The following is a 15063-nucleotide window of genomic DNA, read 5'->3' on the forward strand; positions in this document are numbered from 1 at the left end:
TAACACTGCCCACTTTCTGGGGGTACTGAATGTTTCTCTGCTCTCTCCGTAAGTAATAATTTTAATTGCCTACCAAACTGGTACCCTTACTCCAGTCCACCTGATATTTGGAAGGAAGGGTCCTTTGGATATGGGTGTGTGTGTGTGTGTGTGTGTTAAGTGCTGTCAAGTCGCCTCCGATCTATGACGACTCTATGAAGGAAAGACCTCCAAAACATCCTATCATTAACAGACTTGCTCAGATCCTGCAAATTGGAGGATGTGGCTTCTTTTATTGAGTTAAGCCATCTTGTTTTAGGTCTTCCTCTTTTCCTACTGCCTTCCACTTTTCCCAGCATTATTGACTTTTCCAGAAGGATCCCCAAGAACTTGATCCCTATTTAATGAAAAACAAAGAAGTTACAGCTAGAAACGTATCTCCTGCTGAAACCAATAGAATAATAATCTTTTGAAATGAAACTGAACGAAAATTAAAACAAGAATTTTTGTACACCCCTAGGCATGTCCTCAGCTTGCAAGAATTTAACCTGTCCCTTCTACAAACTACATCTGATCTATAAGTCCTTTGCAAGCCTTTACCCATGCTACCCAAATGGTGACTAGTTCCAGCACTGGAAAACTGAACAAAGGAGCTTTACGAAAGCTAGAGGTGCCATTGGACGGGCCCACACAGTTCTACCGGTGTTTACAACAATGTCATGACAATGACTTGCCACCGGCAGATAGTGATGCCCTTGAACATCTGTAGGAGGATGACAACATTCATTTCCTTCCTCCATATCAGTTGATTATGCCCTTCAGGGTTACCCTTCACAGTAAACTGCAGAGCAGCAGCGACGGTAATATCATTTCTCCCCATTTACAACCAACAAAGAGCTCTGAAGAACAAAAAGATCAGAAAAAAAGGAGATTCCAATTTAACAGCATCCTATCCACTAGAAAACGCAAGCAGTGATACGTTTTATTCTCAATTACATTATCTTCCAAATTTGATCTTCAACTTTCTTGCTCGAGATTTCCATTCCTCCAAACCCTCTGATGTGCTAGTTAACCGACTTGACCCAGCTATTTGCAAGCACAGACCCCTCCCATTTTGTTCAAACCATTCTCTCTTGAAGAAGAGCTTGCTTTGTCTTTAAAAGTTTATTTATTTATTAATTATATTTTTAACCCGCCCTCCCCACAAGCGGGCTCAGGACAAGATACAACATTGGTTAAAATACAACGTAACATCCATAATCACAGCAAGTAATAAAAACCATCCCAAGACAGGCAATCCTGCACTCCTGCCTGTCAACATACAAAAAAGGGAGTCGCAGCGGACAGATAGAATACTGTACCCCTTTACGAGACAGCCAGCAGTGGACTCTCCATAACCCCTCTCAGAGGGAGACCGGTAGAAGGCTCGGCAATGATGGACTAAAATTAGCCTCGACCATATGCCTGGTGGAACATCTCTGTCTTACAGGCCGGCATAAAAGATAGAAGATCCTGGCGGGCCCGAGTGTCCTAAGACAGAGAGTTCCACCAAGTTGGGGCCAGGACCAAAAAGGCCCTGGCCCTGCTAAGAGGCCAGCCGAGCCTCCCTAGGGCCAGGGACCACCAGCAGATGTTTTCCAGTCGAACGATGCGTTCTCTAGGGCACATACGGGGAGAGACAGTCCCTTAGGTATGTTGGTCCCAGTCCATTTAGGGCTTTGTAGGTCAAAACCAGCAAGAACAAACTGGTTCGCCCATAAAAACTTTAAACTCTTCCGAGGATTAAGATTAATCTCTGCTAAGAAACCCAGGCTACTGCTAGGAACATTCTTCTCCTGCTCAACTGCTCTGACACTGACCTCACCAGAGAAAGGACTTCACACCGCAAGCATTGAGGTAGACTGTTTGTATTCTGAGCCCTTCTTTCTTTGCAGAGATTAGCAATGTGATTCATCATCAGTATATTAATGTATAAAGCAGTGTTGTGGGTTTCCCAGGACAAGATGAATTGGAAATGTTTCCTATTCAAATGTAAATAAATAATATAAATAAAGTCAGCAAAAGGAGGCAAATACACTGTGCGCATGCCCTGGGATTTGTCCATACTTCAAGTACAAGTTTCATACCCTTCATTCAGCCCACTCTAACATGATTGATTTGCAGCACAACAACCTCGACAACTATAGTTGAAAATACTATATTTACATATGCAGGATGGAAAATTTTCCATGTTAAAAATACACTAGCAAAAATTTTCCACCCCACATCACTGATACATAGTATTAAAGGTTCCACTAGGGCCTGCTGAAGAACCTCATGTTAGCAGTTAGCGCTTGTAAGGTGCTCCACTTGACCAGTTAACTATCGATTCTTGTATTATTATACACATGGGTCCACACTCACGTACAAGGACAAATCTCTTTTGTAACATGGGAATGGCCATTTCAGTTTACTTTCATTCAGAAATGTGGATGTTTCAGGAAGACATTTCTTGCCACTGCTCCACACACAAGTATCAAATGTTTCAATATATAAATATCAAAACAAGAAAAGGACATTGGTGCCATGAGAATGGGAGAGAGGGAAGACAAGCTAAGCCCTAATCGCCAGTGATATCACAGGCACTATTCAATACGTGCCCAGGAATAGCAGCTGCAGAAAGAGGTAGAGGAAGAAAGCTTTAGTTATCACTGTTCCTGGAATGTCTCCATGCTCCTGTTAAAGGAAAGAACTGGTGAGATCTAGAGCTGCGGGTCAACAGCCTGGTCTGGGCGAGTAAGCCTTCCCACCTTCTGAGGGGTGATAACAGAACAGCTTCTGCAGTCAGGCTGAGGAGTGGATTCCAATGGAATGGAATGGAAAAAGAAGAAAGGGAGAATCCTGCTATTATATTCTGCTCCCTGCTTCTAACACATCCACCATAGATGAACGTCATCTCTCTAGAATGGACAAAGAGTCTCTCTCTCTCTCTCTCTCTCTCTCTCTCATACACATATTACTTCAATGGCAAACACTGCTGCCGTTATTTATATTGTTATGGATTTGAATAGTAAGTCAATCCAGCTGAAAAGCTGAGTATAAATAAACTTATTACACTGAATTGATTGTGCAACCAAAGAGTAAAGCCTGCAAATCTGTTTAGATCAGGAAACAATAAACATGGCCGATGACAGCTCTACAATATTACCTCCAAGTTTCTGCAAAGTTATCGTCTGTTTACCACTGTCTGGTTACTAGTTTGCTTTTTAGAAAATGGTGCCTTGCAGCTGTAGGTTAAAAAGGATAGGTACTAGGGGTGTGAACCCAAAAAAGCTTCGGGTTTACCCAAAGCGGGAAAAAGCTTCGGAAAAACCCAAAATACGGGTTTCTAAGTCACTTCAGTATGCTCTGTAAAGATTTGGAGCACACTGAAGTGCCAGGGGAGGGGGGAGATCCCCCCACCCTTTAACCCCATCCTCCATCTCCCACCCCACTTACCTGGTCAGGTGGAAGGCTGGAAGCAACGCCGTGCTGGCCAGCTGGCCGGCAGAGAGGGGCTTCCCTGCCGCCGCCACTGCGCAACTGTGGCCGGCGCAGATGGCCAGCAGACAGGCCTTCCCTGTTGCCATCGCGCAGCCACGAAATACTGAAGCTTTCCAAATCGGGCCCGATTCGGGTATTTTACCCGAATCTGATACCCGAAGCGCACACCCCTAATAGGTACCCATGAGGTTTTTCCAGAGGCATGAAGGAACTGGTTCAGGATTAAGTGGGATCAAGATGAAAAAAGGTAGAGGCATTTGATTACCACTGACTTCTTTACAACAGGGCTACTGAACTGCCAAAGCTACCCAAGAACAGGCTGCAAGTGTCTCCCCTCTCGCCATTCCCTCTCCCAATTGCAATCAAGCTTTGTTGATTGACTTTCCTGGGAGTAGGGCATATCCGAGGGCTGAGCTCGGCAGTGTTCAGACCTGGAACTTATTCTGAATGCCAGTGCTCAAGATAGCAAATAAGAGCAAAATAGCCACTACTGACATATGCAGTGTATTCATGGTTAGCAGGCACGCTGCTGGGACTAAGGATATGTCCAAAGCCATGGTTTCCAGATAGGTGACAACCATGTTATTGTATCTCACTAGAGAAACATCACTGGTTACACTTGGGAGTGGGAATGGTGGGAGGGGAGACGTTTTATTTATTTTATTCGATTTATATTCCGCCTTCCCCGCATCAGCAGGCTCAGGGCAGATTACAACTTATACAATAATATAAAATACATGTACCTTTAAGAACCAATAAAACTAATTAAATATTTAAAAACACACAAGCAATACAGCAGCAGATTTTAAAAAGACATATAGCAGCAGATTTCTCCAGCAACCTCCGGCTTCCAGTTCTCAGGTGGTTTTGACAGTTCAGTCAGTAGCCCAGCTGTAAAGTGTTCAATGGTAACCAGATGCCTGTACCTTTTTTTTTAAGCCATCATCTCTCACTTGAGAAACATTTCTACACTAGAAGGAAAGGCAAAACCAGAATACACCAAGAGCAACAGTCTTCCTCTGGCTAGAGCACTCAGGTTTCTGGGTCTTAGATCCAGAAAATTTGGCAAAATGTGGACAAAATAATTGCTCTTATTGCTCTGTGCTTATGTACATGTGTACATGCGCTTATGAACATGTGTGCATGCACTTCTGGCTGCTGCCAGAAGGAAAAATCAGTTGGCACCCCTAACATACACACACACAGAGCCCCAGAGCCCCACTCCAATTGCAATTCTGTACATTTCAGTGGAAATCCTGGAGGTCTTTTCCCCCATTAAATCCCCGTGCAGAAGTTTGTGAGGCATGTATTAAATGACTTCTATCTTTCAGACCTCCTCAAAGCCCCCAAATACCTCCAGCAGCTGTACAGTTCCATACTTTTGATTGTTACCTTCAGGAGATGCTGGGCCGTGTAAAACCCAGCAGGACCACTGCCGACAATACATATGCGAGGACCGAGTTCATCTGTGGAAAGAAGCCTCTTGATGCCTGAGAACAAAACCACACCAATCAGCCGTGTTAGTCTGTAGCTGCAACATAGTAAAGAGTCCAGTGGCACCTTAAAGACTGACCAACTTGATTGTAGCGTAAGCTTTCGAGAACCAAAACTCACATGCATCTGACAAAGAGAGCTGTGGTTCTCAAAAGCTTACGCTACCATCAAGTTGGTTAGTCTTAAAGAGGCTACTGGACTCTTTGCTATTTTACATCAAAACGGAGAAGTCACATAGGAGAAGCAGTGCTGTTCTCTGGTGGTCTTCATGCCAGATTCAGCAGCAGATTTCTGCAACTTTCCCATGATGTGCCAAGTAAGGAAGTGGCATACACACACTTTCTTTCCCCACGCCCCATGCCAATCTCTGTTGGCAACACTGAGATAAGAGCTTATCTGATGTCTGGCAATAAGACTCAGACTCCTGACTGCCAAGCAACCAAAGATTTGATGCCCAAGTGTGAAACATTTGACAGAATGGTTTCCTAAGAATTTGAATCTGATGCCTAGGGATTGTTTTGCAGCTCTGTTTGATAGAAGAGCCTATCAGCCGTCTTTTTCCCATCCTCAAGCATTAATGAAATGATAGCATTGGCACCAGCATTCCTATTAGTATGTATGTAGTACAGCCTGGAAACTGGAATACCATGCAAGGGAGCCGGAAAAGATCCCACCTCTTTTGTTTATATTTAACACAGAATCTTAATGCATAAGGTTAAATTTATTTTTGAGGGTTACATGATTTTAGAGGGGGAAGTAACATTCCTAAACTTAAATTAATGTTAACTAGTGAACAGTATCGCCACCCAACATTTGGGTTCACAAACTCTATCCTGATGTTGGTCATATCACTGTACAGCTTTGCGTGGTTATCGAGCACAGCTGTCCTTGGTAACTTGCTATTTATGTCAGCGACTACGTCTGTAATCTTGGTCCCATTTGCTTCACAGCGACCCTTGCAGCAACGCGAGTTTGAAATCTTTCATTCCTGACAGCACTAAGAGGCAGAGGCCAGAGATCACTGATAGTCTCAGTTAACACGGCTGAGTTAATCAAAGGAGTGAAGGTCTAGAGGTGACTGCCAAGGCCTTGTTGATCTGAAAACAGGCTGTCATTGAGAAGTTTTACACTTCAAAGTACAAAATGAGCGACAAGCTGGGGAATGACAAGATGACATGCTGAAGCCTAAGGTTTTACTCAACTATCTCTGATCACAAGCAGCGCTTGACTTGATTAGATCAATGGCCTGTCTAGCCTGGTACCCTATTTCCAGAATGGCCAATAATAGATGCCTTAGAAAAGAATGCCAAACGGCAGAAGAGCAATGGGAAGAATCCATCCATCAGACACTCTCAGCTTCTAGCATTAAAAAGTTTTTAGACTCCGGGCATTTTTGAATCCTTTTCTGTTCTTTTCTTTTTGAAGCCAATTAAACTGAGGATTCTAGTATCCAGTTGCAATCCGCTAACTCTACACAGTCTGAAAAAGATACTATATGCTAAGGACCGGCAGCCTGGAAATTCAATCCAGCAGTGGTTTTTTTTTTGTCTTGCTGTAGAATTTCCTCCCCTTATATACCCCCGGCCACTTTTTTTCCCCAACCAAGGTTCTTTAATCCTCTCCCTCTTTGGCATAGTTCCCTCAGCAACCCTGTTTGACTTAACGACCAAAAGGAAACAGCACTTGGGTGATAAAGAGGGAATAACAGCTCATCAAGCACGGAAGAGGGGGTCAAACAGCTTTCGGGCAATGGGCCTATCCATATTACAGTTTTAAACCGCTTTCATCACCATTCTGCTTCTTGTGGAAACTTGGGAGTCGCAGGTTTGTGATGAGAGGTATAGGGATCTCTAACAGAATTTTCAGCACCTCGTTTGGAAATCAGAATAGATAAAAGTGGCACAAAACCTCGTTAAAATGGTAGGGTAAATGGAGAAAATTGAGTAGGAGTGCATAAGTGCAAGATGTTAAGCTTTTAAAATTCTTTTTATTGTTGATATTTTAGTAAGATCAATATGCTTTTTACCAATAAATAATTGTACATTATGTTTCAAATACATAAAATCAACATATAGTTTATCTGTCTGATACAGATTCCCCTGATGAAGAGCGGTCTTATCTGTCTTATCTGTGTTCTTGAATAAATCTGTGCACCTCTCTACAGGTTGTTCTTGTACTGTACGCACTGGGCATATTGAAATGGATGACACAGAATGGCCACTGAAATGAATTGGCTATTTCTCCATGGCCACAGGAATACATGATTTCCAAGTGGCCACTGGAATTCATTCAGGCAAGGCAAGTGGTTCCTTACAGAATGCTCCTTAGGGGCTATTCCTAAATGGTTAAACAAAAGAAGTACTGCCCTTTCAATAGGCCACTGAGAAGGGTGAAGGAGACGGAACTGTATGAAACATCCAAAGTCCTGCAGTCACTCACGGATATACAAAAGAGTATGAAGTGCTTCAGTGCTACAGCCTACATCCACCCTCTCTAGAGAGAGAGAGAGAGACTGTCTTTCTCAATCATCTTTATTGAAATCCATTCAAATAGATTATGGGAACACCAGGAAATCTAGTAAGAGTCACAGGTACGCACACAGATGACCTCCCAAGAACTCTGAGATGTTTATAAACCCTTCTCCCCTTTCTTTTGTCACAATATAGGTATCACTTAGCATTCAGGCAGTGGCCTACCCAGGCATTCTCTCAAAAGCGTCATATGGCTTTATTCTATGTTCTGTAGAGCAGCATACAGTGTCACAATATACTCCGGTGAATTCTCTCCGAGACTAGTTCTTGCATGGACTTATGCTGAGAAAGCGATTCCTACGACGCACAGTAGGCATGGCCTATGGTATGCAAACCACAAGAGTGTGAATGCAAAGTAGAATCTTGCTACTTACTACAATAACATCTGAGGGTCTTTAGAGGTGACCTTTGACTGAGAGAAGGCTCCTGAGGTTTCACACAGGTCGTCCAGATGCACTGCAGTGGCCTTTTGGAAATCCAGCGAATTTACATGGCAGATACCAGAGCCTGTAGGCAATTTAGTAGGATCCTATCTATGGTAATGCATTGTAATGGCCACTGAAAAGGGCAATATTTTTCTGTTCGGGACACATCCACAAGACCAAGAAGTGCAATTTGAAAAATCCTCTGTATTCTAATGGACTTTCAAAAGGAACCAATGATGCACCCTAAAGGCCACTTGGTGTCATAACTTGGCTACATCTAATTAAACTATGCATTACCCAATTCTTGGATTTTTCCTTCTACACATTAAAAAGCATGCCTCTATTTGTGCTCCAGTTATGCAGGAGATATATGTGCAGCACAAAAATTTCACCTGTTTAAACAGGCTTAAGAGAATAGGGTACCTGACCTACTTCAGCAGCACTATGCACAATTATGACAACTCTAAGCCAAACTCCAGACTACAGGTCAAGCATTACTAAAAGAACACAATGCGCATACCAAACTGTATAAATGTACAAGGTGCAAACCTATATAGTTCATCTGCATGGAAACTTCCTGTATTTCTACGTCAGCACTTTAACGCTAAAGTAGAAGAAATGGGGAGGAGATTGGCCTCTCCTCCCCCTAACCAGCATGAAGCACCTTTTTCAGACTACACAGGCCCTACCGGACTCCCTACAGAAGTGGTTCTCAGACTTTTTAAAGGTAGGGCTTGAGTAAGATGGGTAGCTGTGTTAGTCTGTCTGTAGCAGTAGAAAAGAGCAAGAATCCAGTAGCACCTATAAGACTAACAACATTTGTGGTAGGGCATGAGCTTTCGTGAGTCACAGCTCACTTCTTCAGATACTGCTAGAAACAGATACAGGGGGAGGGGATTGACCTCTCTTACCCCTGCCCGGCATGAAGCACTCTTTTCAGATACATCTTTTCTAAAAGTAGGGTTCAACTCTAAACTTTGGGGGATCCACTTGCAAAGTAACACCATACGACTTTCACTCTCTCCCATATAAAGCACACAATAATAATCCTGAACAAGTTCACATCAGTTTTTTTTTTTTCATTTTTAGCATGGTACATAGAAGTAGACTGGGGTGTTTTTTTAAAAAAAAGTTGGATCTTTCTTTAAACTGGCCTCTGCTTCACAACATCTCCCCTGCCGTCTCTCTGCTGCGAACCTATAAGCATTAATCTACGACTGATCATCAGCGAGCTCTGACTCCTGAAAGCCAACGAGAGAATACTTTCTGGTGCCACTGGACTCTTGTTTTGTTCTGCTGCAACAGATGAACGCGGACAGTGACATATCTAGAATTATATGCGGCTTGTGCGATTGGTATATCCTCTTCTACCCACGGGCTTCTTCCCGCACAGCCTGCAAACCTTCACTCTCCCGTCTCAAATTTGCCTATTCACCCCAATATCTGTCTACCCAACTGCCTGTGCCCCCCAAGCCCGCCTCTCCCACCCACCGATAAGAGACCTCCCGTCAGTCAAACCAGCCCATCTCCTCCCAGTCTCTCGGTTTTCCTGGAGCTGCCACAGGCCCCCACCCCCGCCGGGTCGCTTCTTAACTCGGCCCGCGAGCAGAAGGAGAGACCCGCGCTTACCGGTGGGGGAACCACTGGACACCAAGAAGCGGAAGGCAGAGGCGCGTTTCCAGCACAGGATTCCCCCACCGCGACCCATCCTGAGAGCGGCGCAAGAAAAGCGAAATCCAGAGACCATGCCGCTTTACTCGCTTTGCGCCAGAACGCGACATGTCCAATCACAGAACGAGTGGCGTCTTTTATTAGCATAGGCCCGCCCACGCGCCGCCGGTGGACTCGCTTCCCAAACTTGCCCCACGGTTGTGCATGGATTTGTTCGGCCTTTGCCCAACCCGGAAGCCAGGCTGTGGAGGAGGGGGGAGGAAACACGTGACGGATTGCCTCTCGTAGCCCCGGCGTGGTTTTGAACTCTATGGTATATCCTCCACTGATTTAAAGCGAGAAGACAGTGCTAATCTTGCCAAGTATTGATTTAGAGCTGAACTGTTCTAGAAGCAGTAATGAAGAAAGGGCACCTCAGTTAGCTTGTAGATCCAGAGGAGTTAGCCATGTTAGTCTGTAGTAGCAAAATAGTAAAGAGTCCAGTAGCACCTTTAAGACTAACCAACTTTACTGTATCATAAGCTTTCGAGAATTACAGTTCTCTTCGTCAGATGCATGGAGAACTGTGGTTCTGGAAAGCTTATGCTGCAGTAAAGTTGGTTTGTCTTAAAGGTGCTACTGGACTCTTTACTATTCAGTTAGGTGGGTGCTGGTCATTTTCAAGATCCCAGATTTCCTCTGTATTTCATCCTACTAGGGACAATAAATAAATCCTGAGTGCCTACGAACAGCTGTAAGGCTTCACTGTCCCAGGTTTAGCCTTCTATACAGATTGTAATACATTTGTACAAAGAGCCAGGGGATTTGCAAACAAAATGCATATCTTCATTATACAGGAACAAAACAGGCTTGTTTTAAATAATTAATGTATTTAATATTCATGCCCTTCCTCCAAAGAGTTCAGGGTGATGTCTGTGGGTCCTTCTCATTTTTATCCTCATGCAGCCCTGTGAGGTTGGCAAGCAGCATGAGGATTTAAATTTGAACCCGAGTCTCCTGTCCTTTTCTGACACTCTTAATCCTACCAGTTCTCAATATAGTAAGAAAGGGTCCCCATCCTCCAGGTGGTGGCTAGAGATCTCTTGGAATTACAACTGATCTCCAGGCCAGAGGGGACAGTTCCCATGGAGAAAATGGCTGCCTTGGAAGGTAGACTTTATGGCATTATACCCTGTTGGGGTCCCTCCCCTCTCAAATCCTGCCCTTCCCAGGCTCCATCTCCCAAATCTCCAGGGATTTCCCAGCCTGCAGCTGGCAACCGTAAATATTGGGTGTATATAATTAGATAGAAGAGCAAGATTCAGGTCCAGTAGCACCTTAAAGACCAACTAAATTTCCAGGATATGCGTTTTCGAGAGTCAAAGCTCTCTTTGTCAGAAATCTAGTTGGTCTTTAAGGTGCTATTGGACCTGAATCTTGCTCTTCTATCTAATTATATACACCCAATATTTACGGTTGCCATACCAACATGGCTTCCCACCTGAACTATCTAATTGGATAGAGTATGATATGTAAATATGGGGTGCTGCCGTGCAAGCCTGCTTTCTTGGTGTCCTTGTTACACTGGTGAGCTGAGGGTGAAGAAACAAGCAGAAATACCACAAGGCATGCTCATGACCATCTGACCAAATGCAAGTGAGGGAATGTTGTTGAGTTTACATGGTGCTGGCAGTGAAATGTTCCTACTTGTCCAGATAAACCCTCCAGCCCAACTGTTCTGAGTCCTGACTCCTGAGGAAGTTTTTGATATTGACCTCTGATGTTTCTTTGGAATCTCCACTATCTCACTGTGATAAATTTGCCACAGAGAATGTTCACAGAGAACATGGCTCATAGCTGACTTAGATTCTGCTGTTGTGATAGCTCAGTCTCAGGAGGTTTCTGGAACACAACATGGTCAAGTTTTACCAGAGCCTTTTAGGCGGTGAAATTGCTGAGGCTACAGACATGGACAAGGTTTTATGGTTCAGTGGTCGATGATTAGCTTGATCCTTCAAGGCAGTATAGCCCTAAGATCATAGAGTTATATCAGTATTTTGGACTTTCTCCCCTCGCCCTCGCACAACTCCATTTACTGGACCACTGACCTCAATGTACAATGGTCCTGTTCGACTTGCAAATTTAGTCAACATATGACTGTGGAGACCTGGGTCGAATCCACATTACTCATTCTAAGTCGCATGTTCCCCACATTCCCCACGCAATCCCGAGTGCCGGTCACATTACCTCATTAAACAGACGCATTTCATTCGCATTTCTCCCGAATATGTGGTCACAGGTTTTCAACGGGAGTTTCACGGTGGCCATGAACGGGCCAATGCGCAATTTACGTGGTTTTTTTAAAAACCACCCCCTTCCTGTCTCTCTGGCCGTTCCAAGAGTTCCTATTGGCTGATTCAACTTGCAAGTGCTCCGTAGTCTGCAAAAGACTGTTTTTGACTTCATAGCATTGGATTTATTGTTTATGCTGTTTCTGAATCAAATCTGGTAGTTTGAAAAATCATTTTGGGGTGAATCCATCCTCAGAACGGACTCGTGAAACTTCCTTTTTAACTGTTTTTTATTTTTTTTATTTTATATTACTGTAATATCGAAATTACGAAATATCGAAATAATGACACTCCAAGGAAGTGAAACTTCAGTAAAACTCAGGCACTGAACTGTCCTGCATAGGAAATGCCCACGAAAGCTTCCCACATGCTTCCAAATTTCCAAAAAAGAAACGGGAGAGAGCCATCAGTGCTGTCAGTGGGGGAAAGAGAGGCATCATTATCTTCAGTGATGTTTCTTTATAAAGCAAGATTGAAATAACGGAAAAGTGCGCTAAAAAAAATAAAATAAAATGGGCGGGGAAAAAAGGTCCCGCCCAAAAAAGCGGTTTTCGAGCGGCCATGTGACTGGAGGGACGCGCAAGAAAGACGGATTAGAAGCAGGAATGTGAACGAAGAGGAAAAAATCGCGGATTGGAGGCAAACGGAAGATATCCGATAAACATGCGGGTAATGGGTGAATGTGGATTCGACCCTGGCTTCAAATCCTTACTTTATGGCCTTACCAGAATTATGCCCTTCTAGCGTCGTTGGTCAATGGGTTTGGAAAGGTGTTACTTTGCTTAGGATGGCATTCTTTTTCAACCTAGCTTATTCCAGAGGATGGTTTTGAGAACAAAATGGAGGAATGAAGAACCATGTACACTGCCCCAAGCTACCTAGGAATGGAGGATAAGATGTAATAAAAATAATTTAAAAATAGCAAACAGCAGTCTGTTGAACTGTGTGCAAAATGTCAAGGCTGGGTGAGTCCATAAGCTGCTGAAGGATTTTAAACATCATAGCTCTGTGTGGGGAGAGTAGGGAATATAATGTGTCGGCTCCAGTCGTGCTCATCATATAATTCTCAGGATGGAGGATACCGAGGTGGGACTGGGAAAGAAAAGGCATTTACTCACCATTCGTTTCAGCTGCTATTGCTTTAGATTTGTCTTTACCAGTCTCAGGAGCCTCTTCAAGCAGAAGTCCCATTGATGTTGCTTTTAGGCAAAACATTTAGAACTGCAGCTAATGTTGCCAGGTTCAGGCTGGGAAATTCCTGGAGATTTGGGGGGCAGAGCCTGAAGAGGGTGGGGTTTGGGGAGGGGCCTCAGTGGGATATAATCCATCGAGTTCACCCTTCAAAGCAGCCATTTTCTCCAAGGGAACTGATCTCTGTCACCTGGAGATCAGTTGTAATATCGGGAGATCGCCAGCTATCACCTGGAGGCTGGCAAGCCTAACGGCAGCTCTGTGTCAGAAATTAGTTACAAAGTCATGTGTCTGCTCGAGTCTGTACATGTTTACTTGGAAAAAAATTCCTGTGGTTATTCTGCAAGACTTTACAAAAATGTACAGGATTGCCGCTTGACTTTTGAATGCGCGTAGGATCATAGCCTTAAGTTTATTCTTTCTGAAGACTGTGAATATTCCATTTGGCATAGTTTCTACATTTCTTGGCTTGTTCATTGGTAAATGTTTCTTAAGAATATAGGGGACGGGGAGGCTCTTCTCACGCCTTCATCTGCTTTCTGGACATGCCTTCAGAAGTCTATTTTTATTAAAGACCTTGAGGCTAAGAATACATACTTCCTAAAAGGTCTGCTAGATAAGACCCACAAAGAGAAATATAAAGCAAGGCCAGAAACTTTATCTGATTGTAATATATTGTGTATTTGGCCTTCTGTGGTAGGCTTTTGTTGACCCAAGTGTTGCCAGTATTCAGGATTTCAGCATGCAAAATGTGCCGCAGCACAAGAGATCCTGACATTGTCAAGTTTCAATTAATTGAGTAGCAGAGAAAACTATGATTTTTTAAAAATTAAAAGTCAAAGGCAGTACTAAGTCCCTTAATGGTGGTGATCTGAGGCTTTATCTAGCCTGCCTAATGAGCTTAAATTCTTTCTGCCCAACAAGGATTATGAAACACTCCGGTGCTGATTTGTACAGACAGACTGGCATGTTGAAAATACGGGTTGAAGGAATCTAGCAGACTGTTGGTACTTTGGGGTTCTTAGTGGTATACCCACCACCACATAACTCAATCCATATTTACTACACATCATTTTAAAGTTAACACTTCTGCCAGTTTTGTACAGGCTATGTTTTGCAGCAGGCTCTTTAAATCAGAATACTTAGTATAAAGTATTCTGATTTAAAGCCTGCTAACTTTTAGCAGCATTTACAGCTCTGTGATTCAACAATATATTCACTGCTTTCAGGCAGAAGCTGTTGTTGATACAACTCAAGGATTCAATAATTATCTAGGTCCAAAGTCAACTGAAACATGTTTGATTGTACTAATCTAAGTTTTTCTCTGGATTTTCTAGATAGTTTTGTACATTCCTAGTTAAGCCTAGGGCTTATTTTCAGATTATTTTCTGTTGTTCCCCTAATGCAATAATAGCGGTCTGCCATGGACTTAACAAATCTTAAGTACCACTTTCTTAAGGGGCTGTGATTTCCACCAGTTCCTCCCTTCTGTGGTATCCCCTTGGATACCACAGGAACAACATATTGGTGATCTGTAGAACAAAAATCTCTGTCCGTTTTAAAGAAAACGTAAGCTTAAATTTTGAAATATCATTGGATACAGGTCAATAAGTGTGGGTAAACTGGGTGCATAGTGGTACAGTCACACATCAACATCTATTTTACTGTTTGCTGAAGTGTTAGTACCAATTTTAGTAATTTGAACTGCACAAATTGGAGTAAGTATGCCTGTCCTAATATCTGTGGGTTTTGTCAGGCTGAAATCCAATTTAACACAGTATGCATGTGGAAGACCAACTGTAATTTCAATCTGGTTTAGCTTTCCTGTTTAGGAACACAAGAACTGCTCTGTCAGATCAGAGCAAGGTAGGGTTGCCAACTCCACATTGGGAAATTTCTAGAGATTTGGGGGGTGGAGCC

At 43.3% G+C, this 15063-nt stretch overlaps 1 protein-coding gene across 1 annotated transcript in view; it reads right to left on the bottom strand.

Moving 5' to 3' along the window:
* FDXR (ferredoxin reductase) overlaps positions 1 to 9840 on the bottom strand; it is a 32705-nt gene extending 22865 nt beyond the window's left edge. The window contains exons 1-2 of the mRNA XM_054976932.1: positions 9581 to 9840; positions 4894 to 4991 (exon numbers count right to left, since the gene is read on the bottom strand). Coding sequence (XP_054832907.1) covers positions 4894 to 4991; positions 9581 to 9698 — 216 coding nt within the window. The 5' untranslated portion in view covers positions 9699 to 9840. The remainder of the gene's footprint in view (positions 1 to 4893; positions 4992 to 9580) is intronic.
* Between the last annotated feature and the right edge of the window lie 5223 nt (positions 9841 to 15063).

The sequence above is a fragment of the Eublepharis macularius genome, chromosome 4, assembly GCF_028583425.1.
Source record: "Eublepharis macularius isolate TG4126 chromosome 4, MPM_Emac_v1.0, whole genome shotgun sequence".
In the NCBI taxonomy this organism is placed as follows: Eukaryota; Metazoa; Chordata; class Lepidosauria; order Squamata; family Eublepharidae; genus Eublepharis; species Eublepharis macularius.